The sequence below is a fragment of the Perognathus longimembris genome, chromosome 13 (assembly GCF_023159225.1).
Source record: "Perognathus longimembris pacificus isolate PPM17 chromosome 13, ASM2315922v1, whole genome shotgun sequence".
In the NCBI taxonomy this organism is placed as follows: Eukaryota; Metazoa; Chordata; class Mammalia; order Rodentia; family Heteromyidae; genus Perognathus; species Perognathus longimembris.
The window spans coordinates 21,609,640-21,630,854 of NC_063173.1; the positions used below are offsets into that span (position 1 = coordinate 21,609,640).

The 21,215-nt window shown below is 36.2% G+C and overlaps 1 protein-coding gene across 2 annotated transcripts in view; it reads left to right on the forward strand.

Moving 5' to 3' along the window:
* Window positions 1-21,215, forward strand: part of Pde3b (phosphodiesterase 3B) — a 128,601-nt gene that overhangs the window by 61,699 nt on the left and 45,687 nt on the right. For both annotated transcript variants that reach the window (XM_048359403.1, XM_048359404.1), the window contains exon 2: window positions 20,505-20,555. In XM_048359403.1, coding sequence (XP_048215360.1) covers window positions 20,505-20,555 — 51 coding nt within the window. The remainder of the gene's footprint in view (window positions 1-20,504; window positions 20,556-21,215) is intronic.

Sequence of the window (21,215 nt, forward strand, 5' to 3'; positions counted from 1 at the left end):
TTTGCTAACTGACAATTTTTGTATGGCCATCAGATGATAATATAAATGTCCAAATGGCTCTTGGCAAAACAAAGTGTCTTTGATCCTGAAAATGATGGATTCATCTCTTTATAAAGTCTACTCTGTAATAACATTGATGTCCAAATAATTATTGCATTAAAAAATTGAACTATTTGGTGTATAAGGCTGAGAGATTATTATCCGATTTTCTTAGGTGAAAATTAAGATTGTCTAGGGATCTAGTAGCATTATTGATGCCCTCAAACTTAGCATCCAGTGCTGTTTTTAACACTTTATACTAGACAGAAAAATTATTTTTTACTTTTACCTGATAGAAGCAAAGTAATTTAATTGAAAAGAGAATGAAAAATCACCCCATATGATCACAACTACCTGCCGGGCTAGATTTACCTCCCCTGGTGCGGGGATGCTAAGCTTACTCCCTTATTAGTGCTCCCCTTTTCATCCTCTCCCCTGGGCACCCGACCAGTGGGCAGCCAAGGTGGAGCAAAGGGACAGGGGCTAGCCTAAGGTGCACATGGCCGAACGAGATCCCCTTTTCCTCCCTCCTTACCCACCAAGGAAGCCAGGCACAGATGGATCTCGGAGACGCTTCAGAGAGCAATCCAATTTAATCGGAACGGGCTCATAGTAATATAGTAGTGATGACGAGGATTGAGCATGAGCTGGCAATAGGCTGGTGAGCTTGTCCATTCAAGAGCAGCTCCCAAGGACCTCCCTCATGGGTTAACGTCACTTTCCATAGTACCGCCCTCTGGGCAAAGCCTGGGAAAGGAGAGCACACGTGCGTGCTGGCGCAAGGTGGGGGATGGTCTCAAAGCTACCCCTTCTGGTTCCGGACCCAGAAGGAGATAGGTGTGGCTCACTTCCACACTACCCCAGGGCTGGGAGAAGGGGGGCGTCTCGGGAGCACTCTTCTCACCCTTCCCCCCTTAAGGCCAAGATGAATCCCCAACAACTACCTTATTGTTCAATTTCTAATCATAATTACGAACCAGAAACTTTACAACATATATCATGGTATAGAGAGATAGTTCACTTTTCATGACTTATTCTTATGAATCACAAGTAGATTTATGGATGTCAAAATTTGTTTTTCCCTTGATGATTTAGTTTTATATTTGACTAGCCAGTTCCTTTAACATTTATTTTTAACATTTACTCTTCTTAAGACTCTTAAATATATCAACAGATAATTCATGAGAACTTATTATTATTGATATCAGTAATAATAAAAATTATGCTAACATTTCTTGAGGTCAGTCTTTATAATAACAGGAAAGCCCATCATTATACTATTTTAAACATGAGATTATTTAATAGAACTCTTTTTTTGCCAGTCCCAGGCCTTGGACTCAGGGTGTGAGCACTGTCTGTGGCTTCTCTTTGCTCAAGGCTAGAACTCTGCCACTTAAGCCACAGCGCCACTACTGGCCGTTTTCTGTATATGTGGTGCTGGAGAATTGAACCCAGGGCTTCATGTATACGAGGCAAGCACTCTTGCCACTAGGCCATATTCCCAGTCTTAACAGAACTCTTTAGGAAATCTCTTTGGAAAAGTGAACAGTGCTCTGGAGTATGAACAGCTGCATCCCAATGTATCTGTTTTATATATCTGGACTTTTTGTTATATGACAAAATTCCTGTTAAAATAGTTATTACTAGAACCGTCCATCCTATATTGATTATTTTTGTGATTGTTAGCATAATAAAGTGCACAAGGTCATCAGAAATAAAATAAAGTGCATGGCATACTCTTTTTCTTAAGTGGGGGATGATCTTGTGGCTTGAACTCAGGGCCTGGGCACTGTCCCTGAGCGTTTTTGTGCTCAAGGCTAGTGCTTTACCACTTGAGCAACAGTGCCACTTCTGGCTTTTTCCGAGTAGTTTATTGGAGATAAGAGTCTCATGGACTTTCCTGCCTGGGCTGTCTTCAAACCATGATCCTCAGATCTCAGCCTCCACAGTAGCTAGGATTATATGTGTGAGCCACTGGTGGCCTGGCTGATAGGTTCTTTTGTACAAGGAAAGCTGATGCATTGTTGTCCTCTACATTGTATAATTTTATTTAAATGTAGCATTAAATTTGTATGTATATGGCTAAAAAAAAGTCCTTACATAAAGCACAAAATGTTGAGTACATTTTATTTTATAAGTTCAGGATATCATGATGATCCCTGGGTAATCTTATTTTCTTTTTCAAAAAGGCAAGATATTTTCAGTTGTCTTTTTAAAATCAGATTCCTATAGATACAGTATCTGTGTTTACTTAATTAAAACCTGTTATCATGACAAGGTGTATTTGTTCAGTTAGTACCTAGCAGAGTCAAATAGATACTCCTGGTAACTTCAATAATTTCTGTCCAATAAAAATGCTAAATGAAAATGAGAAATTCTAATTTTAATTGGAAAATATTAGTATAAATTGATTTTTAGGTTTAATTCTTGGTAAATTAAAATCAGTGTTAATGCTAGAGTTTATTTTTAATATCTGTATTTTCTAAACTAAATACTGAGTTCTAAAAATAAGGCACATAAAGGTGTGGTAAATGTATTTCTGTTAAATACTTTAGGGTTTACCTATGAGCAGTGATTATTTCATTTAACTCAAGTGATAAGAAAACCCTCTAAACATAGCTGCACCACTTTTCTGTATAATTCTTTTAGTAAGAATTATCTTTTATTTCTTTAGAGATGTAGTCATTTGGCACAATCAGGGAAACCTGTTTTTATGAACCTTAATCTTTATATGTTGGCAATGTATTCTTTCAAGTAACCTAATTTATGATTGCTACTTGCTTAACAAACTTGTAGCTGCTTCTCCTAAAAACCTTTGAAAGAAGAAACATTTGCATTATGGTGTGCTATGACTTTTCCTTTAAGTGGTTTTCTTTAAATTTACTAAAGAAATAGGAAGTAGAGAATAGAAACCAAGGAAAATAGGAAGGTGCCAATAAGATGGAGAAAGCATGAAGAAGATTAAAAAATGATTGTTATTCTAAAGATAATGTACAAAGGTATTACAGTTACATACGTCAGATAAAAGTACATTTCTTTTTGAACAATGTCACCTCTTCCCTGGTTCTGCTAAGTAAAGTTTTGTTGCCAGATGTCCTCCTAACCTTTGGTTTAGGGAACTAAACATGTACTGGAAAGATGAATTGTAGAGCCATAAATTCTGTTTTCTTTGCAAAAAATCTGTTTCACTTAAGATCAAATAGTTCATTTGTTTTTGGACTGTTTGCCTACATATAGATTTTCTTTCTTTTCTTTTTTTGTGCCTGTCTTGGGGCTTTAACTCAGGGTCTGTGTACTGTCCCTGAGCTTCTTTTGCTCATGGCTAGCACTTTACCAGTTGAGCCACAATGCCACTTCTGGCATTTTCTGTGTATGTAGACTGAGGCATTGAACCCAAGGCTTCATGCATGCTAAGCAAGCACTCTACCACTGAGCCATATTCCCAGTCTCTACATATAGATTTCCTAGTTGAATAAAATTAGGTATAAGAAAAGAAAGGCAAGAAATGTCACTCTGGCCCTAGTTTCATCAAAATGGGAAAATTAACCTGGAGCACACACCAGCTTGCTTGCTTGACTGGCACTTTACTCTTTCAGCCAGACCTCCAGTCTTGCCTTCTTTGCATTATTTTGGAGATGGAATCTCAGGGCCTTTTTTTCCTGGGGCTGGCTTTGAACCGCAACCTTCGTATCTCAGGTTTGAAGTCCTAGCTCCTGGCTATTGAAGAGTATTCTTATCGTGAGAAGAAAATAATAGGCTACTGAAAGTAATATAACATTAAAATATGCTAGTGATGGGCTGGGGCTATGGCCTAGTGGCAAGAGTGCCTGTCTCATATACATGAGGCCCTGGGTTCGATCCCCCAGAACCATATACAGAAAATGGCCAGAAGTGGCGCTGTGGCTCAAGTGGCAGAGTGCTGGCCTTGAGCAAAAAGAAGCCAGGGACAGTGCTCAGGCCCAGAGTCCAAGCCCCAGGACTGGCCAAAAAAAAAAAAATATGCTAGTGATACAAAATGAGACGTGTCTAGATCAAATTAAGGTAAAATGTGGAAGGAGAAAGGAATTATTTAACGCATTTATCAAAATCTTATCAAAACCAGAATAACAAATCAATACTGATAATGATCTAACAAGAGGATTATGATGGTTGAATGTTACTTTCTACATATATATCTCTCAACAGAATGCCTAGCTTAGTAAAGCTACACGTTCTCTTTCTCGTTTGTTCCTGTAGCTTGCCAGACTTAGAATAACTTCTTTCTCAGTTAAATTGAAGTCAGATAGAAATTTTGAGGACATTAAGATGTAGAAATTGATTAGTTCTTCCATTTCCTTAAGAATGGGGCAATGTCATTCTTTCTGATAGAGGCATAAAATTCCATTGTGTATATGTACCACAGTTTCCTGATCCATTCATCTACTGAGGGGCATCTGGGTTGGTTCCATATTTTAGCTATGACAAAATGTGCTGTGATGAACATTGTTGTGCTGGTGGCTTTAGTGTGTTCTTGTTTGTGGTCTTTTGGGTAGATGCTCAAAAGTGGGGCTGCTGGGTCATAGGGGAGCTCTATGTTTAGCCTTCTGAGGAATCTCCATACTGCTTGCCAGAGTGGTGATATATAAGGATCTAGTTTTAGTTTGTTGCAGGAAGAGATTATACTAAGTGAAGTGAGCCAGACCCAAAGAAACATGGACTCTATGGTATCCCTCACAGGGAGTAATTAGCACAGGTTTAGGCTAGTCACAGCAGAGGATCACAAGAGCCTAATAGCTATGCCCCTATGAACGCATAAGATGATACTAAGTGAAATGAACTCCATGTTATGGAAACAAGTGTTATCACTGTTGTAATTACTTTCAACTTGCCATGTGAACCATAGCTTCTATTGTTGATGATCCTCTTGTATCCCCTTCCTGTGGTTGTACTCGGTGCTATCACTGTATCTCATCTGAATACACTGGATACTGTTTATACTGGTATTAGAACTAGGGAAGTGAAAGAGAATATCAAAATCGAGAAACAAAGGATAAAAAGACAACTGACTCCAAAAGCAATACTTGCAAAACCATTTGGTGTAAATCAACTAAACAACTCATAGAGGGAGAGGGAAAGGGGGAGGGGGAGGGGGGAATGAGGGACGAGGTAACAAAAGTACAAGAAATGTATCCAAGGCCTAATGTATGAAACTGTGACCTCTCTATGCATCAATTTGACAATAAAATAAAAATTAAAAAAAGAAATTGTTTAGGTGGTATTTTATATTCTTTTTCAAATGTATGATTTAAGCAATAGTTAGATATTTCTACACTTCTTTCTGTTGTTTCTCTAAAAATAGGAAATGTTAGCAGTCATTTTGATCCTGACCCCATAAGTAGTTTGGCTACTTCAAATGATAAGACACACACTGGGCCAAATGGAGAAGTTTTTTTCCTCTCTCTTTTTTCCTCTTTTCTGTTTTCTCCTTCCTTCCTTCTTCCCTTCCTTCCCCTCTCTTTCTCTCTCCTTCCTTCCTTCTTTCCTTCCTTCCTTCCTTCCTTCCTTCTTCCCTCCCTCCCTCCCTCCCCCCTCTCTCAGTGTCTCTTTCTTTTCTCCCGTCCCCTCCCCCCCATTCCTCTTCACCCTCCTCCTCTCTGTCTCTCTTTCTTTCTTTCTTTCCTGATCCTGCGACTTGAATTGAGGACCTGGGTTCTATACCTAAGCATTTTGCTCACTGCTAGCACTCTCCCACTTGAGCCATTGCTCTACTTGTGGCTGTTTGGTGATTAGTTGGAGATAGAGACTCATGGCCTATTTGGGCTATTTTCAAATTACGATACTCAAATCTCAGCCTCCTGAGTAGTTAGGATTACAGGTGTGAGCTATAGGTACCCAGTTGAATTTACAAATTGTTTTCACAGAAGAGTTTTCTACCCTTCTTCAGTACTGCGTTTTGGGTTAGAGATTATAGGTTAATTAAAAGACACAGAGGGGCTAGGAATGTAGCGTAGTGGTCAAGTGCTTGCCTAGCATGCATGAAGCCCTGGGTTTGATTCCTCAATACCACATAAACAGAAAAAAAAGCCAGAAGTCACAGCTAGGTGCTATCAAGTGGTAGAGTGCTGGCCTTGAGCAAAAGAAGCTCAGGGACAGGCCCAGACCATAAGTTCAAGCCCCAGGACTGGCCAAGAAAAAGACAAAGCAATATCAAAAGAGACAAGGAACCAAATTCTTAGAATTTTCTATCAGAGAATGTATATGTGCTGTTTTTATTTTTCCTCAGTGGAGATATGTAACCATTTTACTGTTACATCTGGTATCTTTGGTTTATTTTTATTTTTGCCACTCCTGGGGCTTGGACTCAGGACCTGAACACTGTCCCTGGCTTCTTTTTGCTCAAGGCTAGCTCTCTACCAATTGGGCCACAGCGCCACTTCTGGCCTTTTCTGTTTTTGTGGTGCTGAGGAATCAAACTGATGGCTTCATGTGTGCTAGGCAAGCACTCTACCGCCAAGCCATATTCGCAGCCCTATGTCTGGTATCTTTGGTTGGTTCATCATTCTTTATGGAAATTATGAAAGAAATCAGAACAGAAATATATGCTGTACTTGCTCTGTTAAGGAATAAGGTATGCCCACTTAGGACCTCTATTTTCCTTGATTATCAGTGATGTTTGGGTATCTTCTAGTTGTTTGCCATGTGAAACCGTAGCTTCTTTTGTTGATGATCCTCTTGTACCTTGGGTTCATTTGGTGAACAGCTTAGCCTTGTTTCAGTAGGAAGTACTGTTTTGAGAGCTAGGCTCTATCATTATACTTCTTGAGTTATGTACATGCATGGGGACATCTCTAAATTTGGTTATTAAATCACCAATTTAGGCGAGTCTCAAATCTTCCAAAAGGACCATAGCTTAGAATCACCTTTTACATGTTTATTTCCAGACCTGGAGTTAAGTTTGTAGTATATTTCTGCTAGTGAAGTGAGAACGTGTGTGTGTGTGTGTGTGTGTGTGTGTGTGTGTGTGTGTGTGCTGATATTGGAGGAAAGGGGATTGAACTCAAGGCCTTGAGCTGCTACTTTGCTTTTTTCACTCACAGCTAGCATTATACCACTTGAGCAACAACTCCCACTTACATTTTTTTGCTTATTATTTTAGATAAGAGTCTCAGATTTGTCTGCCTGGTCTGGCTTCAGACTGCAGTTCTCAGACCTCAGTCTCCTGAGTAGCTAGGATTATAGGCTGGAGCCACAGGAGTCTGGTCCATGTTTTTTCTCTTTTAGTACTGTTCATGCCTAGAATTCTAGAATATTTCTTATGTAATTATTAATCATGCAAAGGTTATATTTAGATCTTCTAAATATTAGCTGCTTTTAATCTAATTTTTTTCCTTGCTTAAATAGTACTGAAAAATTTGTTGTAACTTAAAATGAAAACATTTTATTCAAAATAGGAAGAAAATGGAAATTATGTTCCTTTTAAAATTATGTTTAAGAAGTTATACAAAAGAGTTGCAATTCAACAAAGCAATTTATGAATAGAATGCATTTTGGTCAGTTTCATCTCTTTGAACATTTTCATCCCTCCTTCCTAGCCTTTTCTTCAATTCCTTCCCTTTTCTTAATTTTGTAGGATATACACTGAGTTATTTTAAATATATCCACCCTTCTTCTCTTTGCTCATGTGAAATTATGTTCCTTAAAGGCTTACAATCTCAAGTTACTTAGTCATTTTTGATATGTTTTTCCTGAATATATGTCTTTTGGTGGAATGGACTAGTTAAACATGTTTGAAAAAGGAAGATTGGTTGAGTTTTGGACACGTTAAATTTGAGATGTCTGTTAATTAGAAATGTGCAGTTAAAAATAATTCCATATATGATTCTTTAGCCCAAGGGGAGGTTTCTAGATTTGTGAGTCATTAGATTATTGAAGGTGTTTATAGCTGCAAGGCTTAGGTAAGATGAAAAAGAAAAAGAATACAAGGGCAGAGCTGTGGTACACACCAATGTTGAAAAATCAGGATGCATAGTAAGACCCAGAAATTGAAATATATAGGCCAGTGAGTTAGAAAATTGATGAATCTGGTGTACTGTAGTCCTAGAAAGAAAAGTAAGTTTGGGGAGAAAGAGTGAGAATTAACCCCCACCCCCTTTTTTGGTATATGGGTTTGTGCTAAGAGTCACTCCTTTACTGGGCAACCTTTCTATCACTGAGCATTCCTCTTTGTAGCCCTTTTATGCACTGGTTATTTTAAGATAGAGCTTCACATTTTTTCCCCCAGGGCCTGGGCCTGGTCTGCCAGACTTCGGTTTTATGCTTCATAATGTAGATGGGATCACAGACACATGCCACTATGCTCATCTTCTTCTGTTGAGATGGTCTTATGAACTCCCCCCCCCCCCCCCCGGGCAGGCCTGAAACAGTGATCTTCCCAGTCTCAGCCTCCTGAGTAGCTAGGTTTACAACCATAAACTTGGTTTACAAGCATAAACTAGTCTTATCTAGTATAAGTACAATTGTGGTAAGGTATATATGTGTGAGACATGAGAAATTGCAGCATACTTATAATTGAATTGGAATAGTGATGTAAAAGAAGGGAGTGGATTGTTAGTAAAGTATCTTTAAGTAGGAAAGAAGGAAAAGTTGTCCCCAGAAAATTTATCTGCAGAGACAATAAAATGCAGGTTATATGGATACAAATATTTTAAGGTAATTTTTATTTAATAACTAAAAGCTATTTATAGATTGATACTTTTAATTTCTGGAGAGAAAAGTCTTATAAAATTGTAAATCAAAAATAGGCTAAGTCATTATTATCCACTTAGCACACTGAACTCTACTATAGTAAAAGAGAATGAATCTTGAGGTTGGTAAAACCGAGTTCGGATTTTAAATTTGTTGTTTTCTAGATGACACATGGAAGAACTTAGTTACAGTATCCCCATATTATAAAGGGGGCCAATAGAAATATAATCCACTCAAACACAGTTAAAATAAGAATAGGGAATGAGAGTGTAAGAAGACTGGTAGAAAGCTGCTGGCTTACCTGGAGCTGAAGGAACAAGGGTAGAAATGATATTTTCAGAGTTTAGTAGTAGCTAAAACATCCATGTGAAGGATCATCTTTTTTTTTGTATTTAAAAATGTTTTATTGTAATCACTTTAATTTTATGTCAGCTATGAAATTTTTCAACTTCTTTCATGAATTTCTTCTTTTTTTTTTTTTACTGTCAAACTGATATACAGAGAGGTTACAGTTTCATACTTTAGGCATTGGATACATTTCTTGTACTGTTTGTTACCTCCTCCCTCATTCCCCCCTCCTTCCTCCCCCTTTCCCTTTCCCCCCAAGAGTTGTTCAGTAGATTTACACTAAACAGTTTTGCAAGTATTGCTTTTGTAATCATTTGTCTCTTTTACCCTGTGTCTCTCAATTTTGGTATTCCCTTACAGTTTCCTAGTTCTAATACCTGTATACATGGTTTCCAATGTACTCAGATAAGATACAGACATAGTGAAGGTACGACCACAGGAAGGGCATACAAGAGGATCATCAATAATAGAAGCTACCATTTCACATCGCATGTTGAAAGTAATTACAACAGTGATATAACAGTTGTTTCCATAACATGGAGTTCATTTCACTGAGCATCATCTTTTGTATTCATAAGGGTATAGCTCTTGGGTTCTTGTGATCCTCTGCTGTGACTAGCCTATACCTGTGCTAATTACTCCCTATGAGGGAAACCATAGAGTCCATGTTTCTTTGGGTTTGGCTCACTTCACTTAGTATAATTTTTTCCAAGTCCTTCCATTTCCTTACAAATGGGGCAATGTTAATCTTTCTGATAGAGGCATAAAATTCCATTGTGTATATGTACCACATTTTCCTGATCCATTCGTCTACTGGGGGGCATCTGGGTTGGTTCCAAATTCTAGCTATGACAAATTGTGCTGCGATGAACATTGTCGTGCTGGTGGCTTTAGTGTGTTCTTGTTTGTGGTCTTTTGGGTAGATGCTCAAAAGTGGGACTGCTGGGTCATAGGGGAGCTCTATGCTTAGCCTTCTGAGGAATCTCCATACTGCTTTCCAGAGTGGCTGAACCAGTTTACATTCTCACCAACAATGAAGTAGGGTTCCTTTTGGCCACATCCCCTCCAACAATTGTTATTGTTAGTTTTCTTTTTTTTTTTTTTTTTTTTTTTGGCCAGTCCTGGGCCTTGGACTCAGGGCCTGAGCACTGTCCCTGGCTTCTTCCCGCTCAAGGCTAGCACTCCGCCACTTGAGCCACAGCGCCGCTTCTGGCCGTTTTCTGTATATGTGGTGCTGGGGAATCGAACCTAGGGCCTCGTGTATCCGAGGCAGGCACTCTTGCCACTAGGCTATATCCCCAGCCCTATTGTTAGTTTTCTTGATATAGGACATTCTTACTGGGGTGAGATGGAATCTCAATGTTGTTTTTTTTTTTTTTTTGGCCAGTCCTGGGCCTTGGACTCAGGGCCTGAGCACTGTCCCTGGCTTCTTCCCGCTTAAGGCTAGCACTCTGCCACTTGAGCCACAGTGCGGCTTCTGGCCGTTTTCTGTATATGTGGTGCTGGGGAATCGAACCTAGGGCCTCGTGTATCCGAGGCAGGCACTCTTGCCACTAGGCTATATCCCCAGCCCCACAATGTTGTTTTGATTTGCATTTCTTTTATGGCCAGTGATGTAGAGCACTTTTTCTTATGTCTCTTGGCCACTCTCATTTTCTCATCAGAGAAGTCTCTTTTTGAGTCTTTAGCCCACTTTTTGAGGGGGCTTTTGGTTCTTTGTGGTTTTGTTCTGCAGGAATGTAAACTTTTTTAGTTCTGCATATATTTTAGATATGAGGCCTTTGTCCGTTGTATGGCCGGTAAATATCTTTTCCCAATCTGTGGGCTTTCTGTTTATCTTGCGAGCTATATGAAGGATCATCTTTTTAAAAACTTAGTTGTGGATGGCTGTCATTTGGATAGCTTTTGTTAGAGATTATGCCTAGAGCCAGCAAGATAGCAAAGAAGAAATAATGTTGTTCTTTAATTCTGGTTTCCTGCTGTTGGCTCCTATTGTCCAAGCCTAAGCAGAAACCAGATGCAGTTTCCCAGTTGATGCAGAATATAGGGTTCAGTTTTCCTATGTACAGAGAAGGGGAAAGAATTGTTGTGGGAGTACAACTGCTAAGTGTCATCTTCTGCATATGTAAAATGGGGCTGTATGCAAAGATGCTGTGACTTTACATACTCTTCCAAGCACCTGTTACATTGCTAGCATATAGCAATGTTTAGTTAATAAAATGCTGTTACATAATGGCTAATGATCCCTAAAGCTTTGGAATTAGGCAGATCTAGATTTAAGTTTTGTCTTTGTCACTTACTAGTCATGTGTCCTTGGCCAACTGATCTTTTCTTTTTCATCAGTACAATAGAGAAATAAAGCAGAGAATAGTAAGAAAATCCGGGTATAGAGTAAAGGATATTAAGTGCTTGACATATTGCTAGTACACATAGCATGTAGTCAAGTTCACCATGACCATCATATTATTTTAGTAAAAATAGTTAAATTTGATTAGTTTCCATATATTACAAATGTTCCCCTTTTCTATCCATAAGCCTCAGATACACCTGCTCAGTATTTCTGAATTGTATTTCTTCTTTGCACTTTAGACTCTTAAGTGCAGGTTTTTTTTATTAATTTAATTTTGATTATCCTTTTATATTTTTGATTGATATTCAGTAATTAAATGGTTTGATGATGTTCACAGGTTAAATCATTGTCTTCACTGGGCCTCAAATGGAAGTCATAGAAATAGAAAAAATTGCGAGAACTGAAAATCAGTTTCACTAACATAGATTTGTCCCTGAAGCTCAAGTAAAATGTTATTAAGAAATAGAATAGGCTAATAGAAGTAGAATACTGTATGGACTGTTGTAATGTTAATTCAGAATGTGTGCCACAGTAAGTATTCTTTTGCAATTCACATAAATGTAACCATTGTGTAAGTTTGATTTGAGGGCACATATATGTTTTTCTTTTTGGCTACATAGGGAACAATGAAATAAAACCTCATTGACGTAATTGAGCCTGATAACATCTCCTGGCTGTACTGCTGATGACTCAACTGTGGTTTTGGTGGTTTTGTAGAGCTCCATGAAGCATGTTAGACTTATAAACATATTCAAACAGAAACGTTTTTTTAAAATCAGGATTTAACTTTTTAGCCACAAAGAAAAAAATTTAAGTAAATGCAGTCTTGAGTACAACTATCAAATCAACTAAATTTTAAAATAATATATACTTCATATTTTACTTAAAGAAAAATTAGTTTGAAACATTGAACTACAGTATGAGAAAAGATACATAATTTCTGATGATGTATTATAAATAAGCTAAGAAGGAAATAAGTTAATAACAAAGGACACTCCTAAAAACAGGAAGTTAAAATTTATATCTCTCTATTAAATGTTATTTTAGAGTATAATAGAAAACATATTATCCCTGTAACATTTTTCTTTTTACTTTTTATTGTGATTTCAAAGTTAATTTTATTTACTATTTTTGTTGTTGTTGTCAGTTCTGGGGCTTAAACTCAGAGCCAGGCTGCTATCCGTGAGCTTTTTATTTCAAGACTAGCACTCTGCCACTTGAGTCACAGTTCTACTCCTAGCTTTTTGCTGCTTAATTGGAACAAAGCATCTCACAGATTTTCCTGACTGTTATGGCCTTTAACTGTGATCCTCAGATCTCAGCCTCCTGAGTAGCTAGGATTACAAGCATGAGCCATTAGCATTTGCCACTTCTATTTATTCATACTTTTTAGTATCTGCTATGTTATTGAGGTTGAAGATTAGAGGACTAAAATTTTGCTGACTTGGAAATAATGTGTATAGAGAACACCTACTGTCTACTTAGAAGTAAGATTTTAAATGATCTCTCTATTATTTAAGAGGAATGAATACTTTGATATATAAAAAACAACAACTTATACACGAACCACCTACCATGTGCTCAGTATGCATAACTCTCAGTTGGTGGATGATGGTCAGGACTCACCTGTTTTAAGTAAATGTATAAAAACAATACATCACAGTTTTTATAAATGAAACTTTTTATATTAGTGTCTGTTGTTTATACTGTTAATGGTGTCTGTATTCAGCTCAATATTGAATAAACAGGTGGTATATTGTAGAGTACATTCTATATGCAGTCATATTCTCTTCTCCATTCTTCTCAAATTAGTAAAAATGCACCATTAAAAATGATAATTTATGAGGAAAGGCAGCAAGTGTTTTCTTAGCTGATAGTTCTGTATATTAAAATTAAATGTGGATTCTGAAATTAAAAAGAGATCTTGCTGAAGACTGCTTTCAATATATAAGTTGATAGTCATTAACTTTTCATTTAGTAGAAAAATAGAAGTTCTTTGCATTTAGTTAAGATGTATTATTTGTATTATTAATTTAGTATATTAATTTTTACTACATTTATGTACTTCACTGAAAAGATTTATACTTTGCAGACAAAAATTGAGTGCATTTACATTTATACTATTCTTTTCAGTAAGTCATACCCTGCATCTGTTTGAAGCATCTGGTTTCTGTGCAAGCAGTGCCTTAGAATAGTGTAGTTGTCATTGCTTAGCAAAACTCTTCTTTGCTTTACACATAAGTTACATAGAAGGATTATGGATTATGTAGTAGTTCCATATAATACCTGTACTAGTTTATCTTCCCGCCAACTCCGTGTAAGAATTTCCCTTTCTCTGCATCTCTGCATCAGTTTTAAAAAAAATAATAGCATTCTGAATGAGATAAGATAGTAGCTTGTTATGATTTTTTTTTTCTCATTGTACTTTTTTTTTTTTTTAAATTTAGGGCTTGAACTCAGGGTCTGAGTGCTGACTGAGCTTTTTAGCTCAAGGGTAATGATCTACCACTGGAGCCACAGTACTCCTTTGGTTTTCTGGCGATTAATCAGATATAAGATTCTCGGACTTTCTTCCCCAGGGGCTGGCTTTGAACTGTGATCCTCAGATCTCAGCCTCCCGAGTAGCTAGGATTATAGAGCAATCAGTGCCAGCTCTCATTTCAAGTTTGATTTGTATTTTCTTAGTGATTAGTGATGCTGGGCATTTGGGCTTTCTCATATACTTGTTAGTGTTTACACATTTTTTTCTAAAAGAAACATCTGTTCAGGCAATTTTCTCATTTTTAGTGGGATTATTATTATTTTTTTTTTTTTTTTGCTGTCGAGTTTTGTGAATTCTATTGTGGATATTAACCCTGTGTCACAGGACATCCAGTATAAATTTTCTCTCATTTTTTAGTTTGTCCCTTAACTCTTTGCTGTGCAGAGCTTTTGTCTATTTTTCCTTTTGTTGTTCTTGCCTTGACATTTTACGTGTAAAAAACAAAACAAAACACTGCTTAAGTCGCTTTTCTGTAGCATTTCTCCTGTATTTTCTTTTAATGTTTTTTAAGCTCTTATATTTAAAAATGGTTTTAAACTACTTTGAAGGTTTTTTTTGTATTATAAAAGATAGAGGTCTATTTTAACTCTCCTATTCAATTTTTTCAGTATCATTTATTGAAAAATAAAACCTATTCCATTCTCTTTTATGTTTTTCACCACTTTGTTGAAGATTAATTGGCTGTGGATGCACGGGTGCTTTTCTGACTTTACCATTTTATCTATTAGTTTGTGCACTGATTTTCATGATGATAACATGTTATTGTTAGAGTATAGTAATATATTTTGAAGTCTGGTAACAGATGTGTGTGTAGTGTTATATATATGTATATATATATATACATATATATATATGGATACACACACACATATATATGGTATTGTGATGCTTCCAGCTTGTTGTTTTTGCTTACGATATCTTTGAAGTCAGGTATAGTGTCCTGAGAATAGGTGAGACCATGTTTGAAAAATAACAAAAGTAAAGGGGACCTAAGTCGTTGAGTGCTTTCCTAGCAAGGACAAGAATCTAAGTTCAAACTCAAATACAGAAGGAAAAAAAAAGTTATCATTCACTCTTCAGGGTCATTGTGGCACCATAAAAATTTTAGGATTTTTTTTCTTTTTCTAAAGAATATCATTGGTGATTTAGAGGAGACTGCATTGCAACTATATATTACTTTGGTGGAAGTAAAAATATTTTAACAATATTAGTTCTCCAAATCTGTGAATATAGGATACATTTCCATTTTTTGTGTCCTCTTCAATTTCTTTTAATAATGTTTTATAATTTTCATTCTAGAGATTAGCCACCTTTGGTTGAATTTATTGCTACATATTTTCATTTTTGTAGCTGTTATTACTTTCTTGATTTCTCATCAAGTTCATTATTGGTATATAAAATGTTACAGATTTTTATGTTGATTTTTGTAAATTTACTGAATTTGCTTATTGGTACTAACATTTTTTCAATGTATATGTATGTGGATTCCATATATATATATATATATGTTTAATTTTTTAATCACTTTTTTTTGCTAACAGGGATAAACTTGACTTCCTACTTCCCTACTTGGAGCATCTTCATTGCTTTTTCTTACTTTATTTTTCTGGTTAAGTCTATGTTGTATAAGTAGTGAAAGTTGTGGATAGGACCACTAGGCAGCTACTTCCTCCTCCTGGTGTCTATGGGAGCTCCTAGCAAGTTCACAAGACTAGTTGATCTGTTGGGGTGGTTGCTCATAGGCTTCCCCAGATCCTTAGATGGGTGAGGTCTCAAGATGGTATTTTTACTCAGAATAATGCGACTGTGCAAAGATTCCTCAACAGCTCCTTAAACTGCATTTAGGCTTCTCTAACAGCAAATACTTCAAATGACTATGGCATTATTAGTTCTTGTAGGTTTTTGCTTTTCCCGTAATGTGAAGATATTTATGGTTTAGCCTTATCTTAGCTGGAGCAGGGCTAGTAGGTACTAGTAGATGCTTCTTATTAATTTCTTCATAAGATCATCTTGAGTCTGTGCTCTGCAGAATTTCTGTAGTAACCGTGTTCAAACAAATTTAGGGGAAAAAGAATTTCTTTACTTTCTTATTTTATGTTTTGGTAAAGGAAGTTTCAGCAAATACCTTTTGGTAGCCATCTTGGTGACATGTGATGTAAACTTGTACTCTTAATTTCTGTATTGTCATTTTACTTAACAGTTACACTTTGAATAACACTGCTCTAAGACACATGCCTAACTGGGATTCCTAGGCCATTCATCTTCTACTAATTATACAGAAAAATCTTGTTTTCTCAAAGTTGCTAAATATTCTAGTTATTCAAATTACACAGAAGGCAGTCTGCCAACTCTATGACTTTTACTGTATTAGTTTTTAGGTTGTAATATGAAGAATATTTCGGCTGAAGACAGCTTTTTGGGAATATAATTTAGATCCTGGAGATAATGAAAGAAAATAAGGGTGAACTACTGCTGAATTTTTGATTCCAAGCAAAACTAGCAAGTACAGTGAGAGAAATAACACAGTAGTTCGGTAGACTATTGGGAAAACTGAATTCATTAAGTGAAATGGTCTACAGTAGGAAATACTACAAAAGAAAGGATCAAAAAAGAGCAGAGAGAAAAGTGCATTATACTTTGTAAGGTTTTTTGGACCTCTAAGAGTACAATTAAAATGGAGTATATACTCTTGTTAGCAGCAGCTTCAGAGTAGGCAGCTCGGATTTATCTAAATGCATTCGGAAACCACATCTCTTTATGTACAGTAAATCTGATTATGTATTCTGGCCTTTGGAAGGCTAAAACTATTTTAAGATTTTTGGCCCCAAGAACAACATTTTGCCATGCCTGGGATTGATTTCTACCCCCTCAATTAAGATTACTAGATGTGAATACAAATGTGGATCTTGGCTGTAGAATGCTAAAAGTTTAAAGAGTCATGTTTTTAAAATCATTTATGGCTCAATGAAGTGTGGAGAAAAGAAGGCAACTCAGCGTTAAACTATCCTAATATAAGTATGCCTAACAAAAATTCAACTTTTGTTCAGACTAACAAATCAGGAAAATGAGATGGGCATTTATATCTGGTACTGTATTCTTGTTGAACAAGTGCAGTGTGGATCATTCTTCTACTGTGATGATCATACAGTTTGGCAAGTTTGTAGATTCAGAATATAAATTAGTAAATTGATGCCTTTAGGTAACTTGTAGTACTACATCACATGATTCCATTTTCAGTATTATTTTTCTATTCTGAACTTGCATTAATGAACTTGAAAAAAAATAAAAATTACAAGTGGCATATTGAGAGGTATGATGATTAACAATATCCCCAATCTCCAAAGAAACTTTGAAAGGCTAAAAAAGTAAACAAGTTGGATCTAAAAAGCCAGTTGTACAAGAATATCATGGAGAACCTGAACTATTACAATGACAAGTATAAAAGAATATGAAGAATTTTAGGTTAAAAAAATAATACTGGGATTTGTACTCAGGGCTTTGCAATTCCTAGGCAGGCACCCTACTGTTTGAGTCAAGCCTCTAGCCCTTTTTTGGTCTAATTAGTTTGTTGTTGTTTTTTGACCAGTCCTGGGGCTTGGTCTCAGGGTCTGAGCACTGTCCCTGGCTTCTTTTTGCTCAAGGCTAGCATTCTGCCACTTGAGCCACAGCGCCACTTCTGGCCATTTTCTGTATATGTGGTGCTGGGGAATCAAACCCAGGGCTTCATGTATACGAGGTGAGCACTCTTGCCACTAGGCCATATCCCCAGCCCGGTCTAATTAGTTTTTGAGATAGGATCTATTTCTTTTTGCTTGGATCACGATCCTTGTATTTTACATTTCTCACTGTAGTTGGGATGCCAGGCACTTGAAATTATTCCTTTCAGCCTCATGCATGTTTGTAATGGCATGCATCACACATTCAGGTATATATAGGTTGAGATGGGCCTTGCAAACTTTTTTGACTCTTGTCTTGGAACCACAATTCTCCTTATTTCCTTCTTCCAAGTGGTTAAGATTATAGGCATGAGCCATAAGGTCTTGGCTGTTTATTAACTTGGGGGGAGGGGAGCACTGTAAATATCTTAAAATATGCTGAGCATTGGTGGCTCATGTCTATAATGTAATCCTAGCTATTTAAGAGGCTGAGAGCTGAGGATCTTGATTCAAAGCCAGCCCAGCAGTAAAGTCTATGACACTCATCTCCAATTAACCATCAGAAAACCAGAAGTGTTGCAGTGGCTCAAGTGGTAGCACTAGTCTTGAGCTGAAGAGCTGAGGAACAGCGCACAGGCCGAGAGTTCAAGCCCATGACCAACAACAATTAAAAAAAAAAAAAAAGATCTTAAAATATATTAACTAGTGTCTCTAGAATGTAGCATGCATGCTGGTTAAGTCACAACCTAGAATAATTATATTAGGTACCTTTAGGGCTATGTAAAATACATGTAGTGAGTCTACTAAAATATATGATATATTTGTATGTAGGTATACAGTATCTGGTTTTGCACCATTTCATGAATTTCCTAACTGGATATAGTATGTGTGGATTTTCTTTAAGAAGAAATAAGTTTTTTCTGAACTGGAAAGAAAAGGATTGTTTTGTACAAGAATGTTGACAAGGGATGGTAATAATAACAATTGGTAAATTTTGGAATGATCAGAGTGAGTTTATTAACTAAAACAGGAATGAGTAAATGATAGCCCACTGACAAAATCTTGCCAGTAGCCTTTTTGTACCCTTGAGCTAAGGTGTTGTTTTTCTAATTTAAATTTTTTTTTGCCAGTCCTGGGCCTTGGACTCAGGGCCTGAGCACTGTCCCTGGCTTCTTTTTGCTCAAGCTAGCACTCTGCTACTTGAGCCACCGCGCCACTTCTGGCCGTTTTCTATATATGTGGTGCTGAGGAATCGAACTTAGGGTTTCATGTATATGAGGCAAGCACTCTTGCCACTAGGCCATATTCCCAGCCTTCTAATTTATTTTTTATTTGTAAAAGAAAACGACAACAAAAAGGAATATGTCATAGATACTTTATGTGGCTTTCAACATCTATAATGCTGTGTTCCTTTAGAGAAATAGTTTTGTCAACTTGTGATATTAGACAAGTGACTGAATAGATAACACTTTTTTTTTTGCAACCAGAAGACTTAAGACCAACAACAAGAAGCAATACAAATAGTGCAGAATATAGAAATGTATATACTGATTAGTACATGTCCAGGATAATCCTAGCAGAAGATCACAATAGCTCAATAGCTACACACATATGAACACATAAAATGATGATAAGTGAAATGAGCTTCAAGTTATGGAAACAAGTGGTATATCATTGTTGTTTTATTTTTTAACATGCCATGTGAAATCGGGCTTCCCTCCCTCTGTATTTCCTTCCCATAATTTTACCCCTGATATCACTGTAACTGATTTTAGTACCCTGGGTATTGTATATATGTGTATTGGAACTAGGGAAGGGAAAGGGAATACCAGAATCGAAAGTCAAAGGATAAAAAGACAAACCAATGCAACAGCAATACTTACAAAACTGTATGGTGTAAACCAACTGTACAACTCATGGAGGGGGGAATTGGGGAGGGGAGAAGTGGGGGGAAATGAAGGAGGGGGTAACAAGTTGGATAAGAAATGTACTCACTGCCTTACGTATGAAACTGTACCTCCTCTGTACTTCACTCTGACAATAAAATAAAGAAAAGAAATGTATATACTGGATCTATCTAATCATTAATTCAATATAATATAAAGATATATAAGATTAACAATCATAGTTATGATAGCTTGCCAAAGCTAATTTTATCTCTTAGAGCATAGCAACTACTATATTGGATAAGGAAGTAGCCAGAAAGCTTGTTGGAAGAAGGGAGGAAAAAGCCCCAAACTTGTCTAGGGCTAAGAAGTTACCATTGATATCCTATAAACATGACAAGCAGGCAAACAATCATTTATCTGCCTATTCAAATGAGTATCTGTATTTTTATTTTTCTGATATTTTAAAAATAAGTGTATTTCTTTATGCATGATCCAACCCAAGGACAACAAGCTTTTTAAAGTACCTTTCACAGAAGCACTTTATTGGTGAGGAAATAGCTCCACCCATTGACACTGGTTTTAAGTTGATGAATGATGAGCCTTTAAAGAGCACAGGGACAGGGAACAAGCATGTCTGGTAATATTTAGTTTTTAATAAACTTTTAATAACTAGTGGTGATTTTGGATTTATGTTTTCCCTTTTGTAGAAATTAATATTTGAAGATTATATCTTTCTTTAGTGACTTTATTCTGATTATTATCCTTTTGATTTCTCAAAAGGATGAAATGTCTGAAATAATGAAATCTTCTGTCAAGAGATTATTTTTATTCTAACCTTCCCAATCCCTTCCCATATTTAAGCTATTTTAGGCATCTATAATTGAAGAAGCTATGCTTTGTCTTCACATATGGTTATTTATTTACGGTTTATAACCAAGCGATTTTTTTTTTTTCAGATGATCCTATGGGATTGGGACTTAAAGCAGTGGCATAAACCTCATTACCAGGTAAATATAAATGAGATAGCAGTTTTGTTAATTAATATCTGTAATGAAAGTTTTTATCTCAAACTAAGGTTAAATTCACAAGATTACCTTGTCAGAAAATTTTCTTTAGCTAAACTAAGTTTACAAGAACTTTTAGCTGAGGTATATATATATATATACATATATATGTATATATATGTATATATATATTTAAAGAACACTTGTAAATATTAAGGGAAAAATCACACTTACAAAGTTATTAATATATTAATATAAAGTATATATTAATATAAATGAATATATGATATGATAAATATGATATATATTAATATGAAGTTACTAAAATAATCTGGACTCAGAATGAGCTAAAATTTTTATATTGAAGATAAGATTACTTTTCTTTTTTATTTGGAGCACTGATCTACCAAAGAGAGGTAACTTAAGGCTATGAGAAATCAAAGCAATTCCAAAAGTACTTTAATAGGTGAGCAAAAGTGCTCTACTTTCATTTTTGACAAACTTCTTATTGAACTATAATATATGTATGGAGAAGTGCATATAGCTCAGTGAATTTTCACAAGTTAAAATCTCAATTATCTACAATGTTTAAGAAGAAAGAAAACATTACTAGGGGCCTCACATGCTCCAGTTCAGTCATTACCTATATTCACAGATAACCCC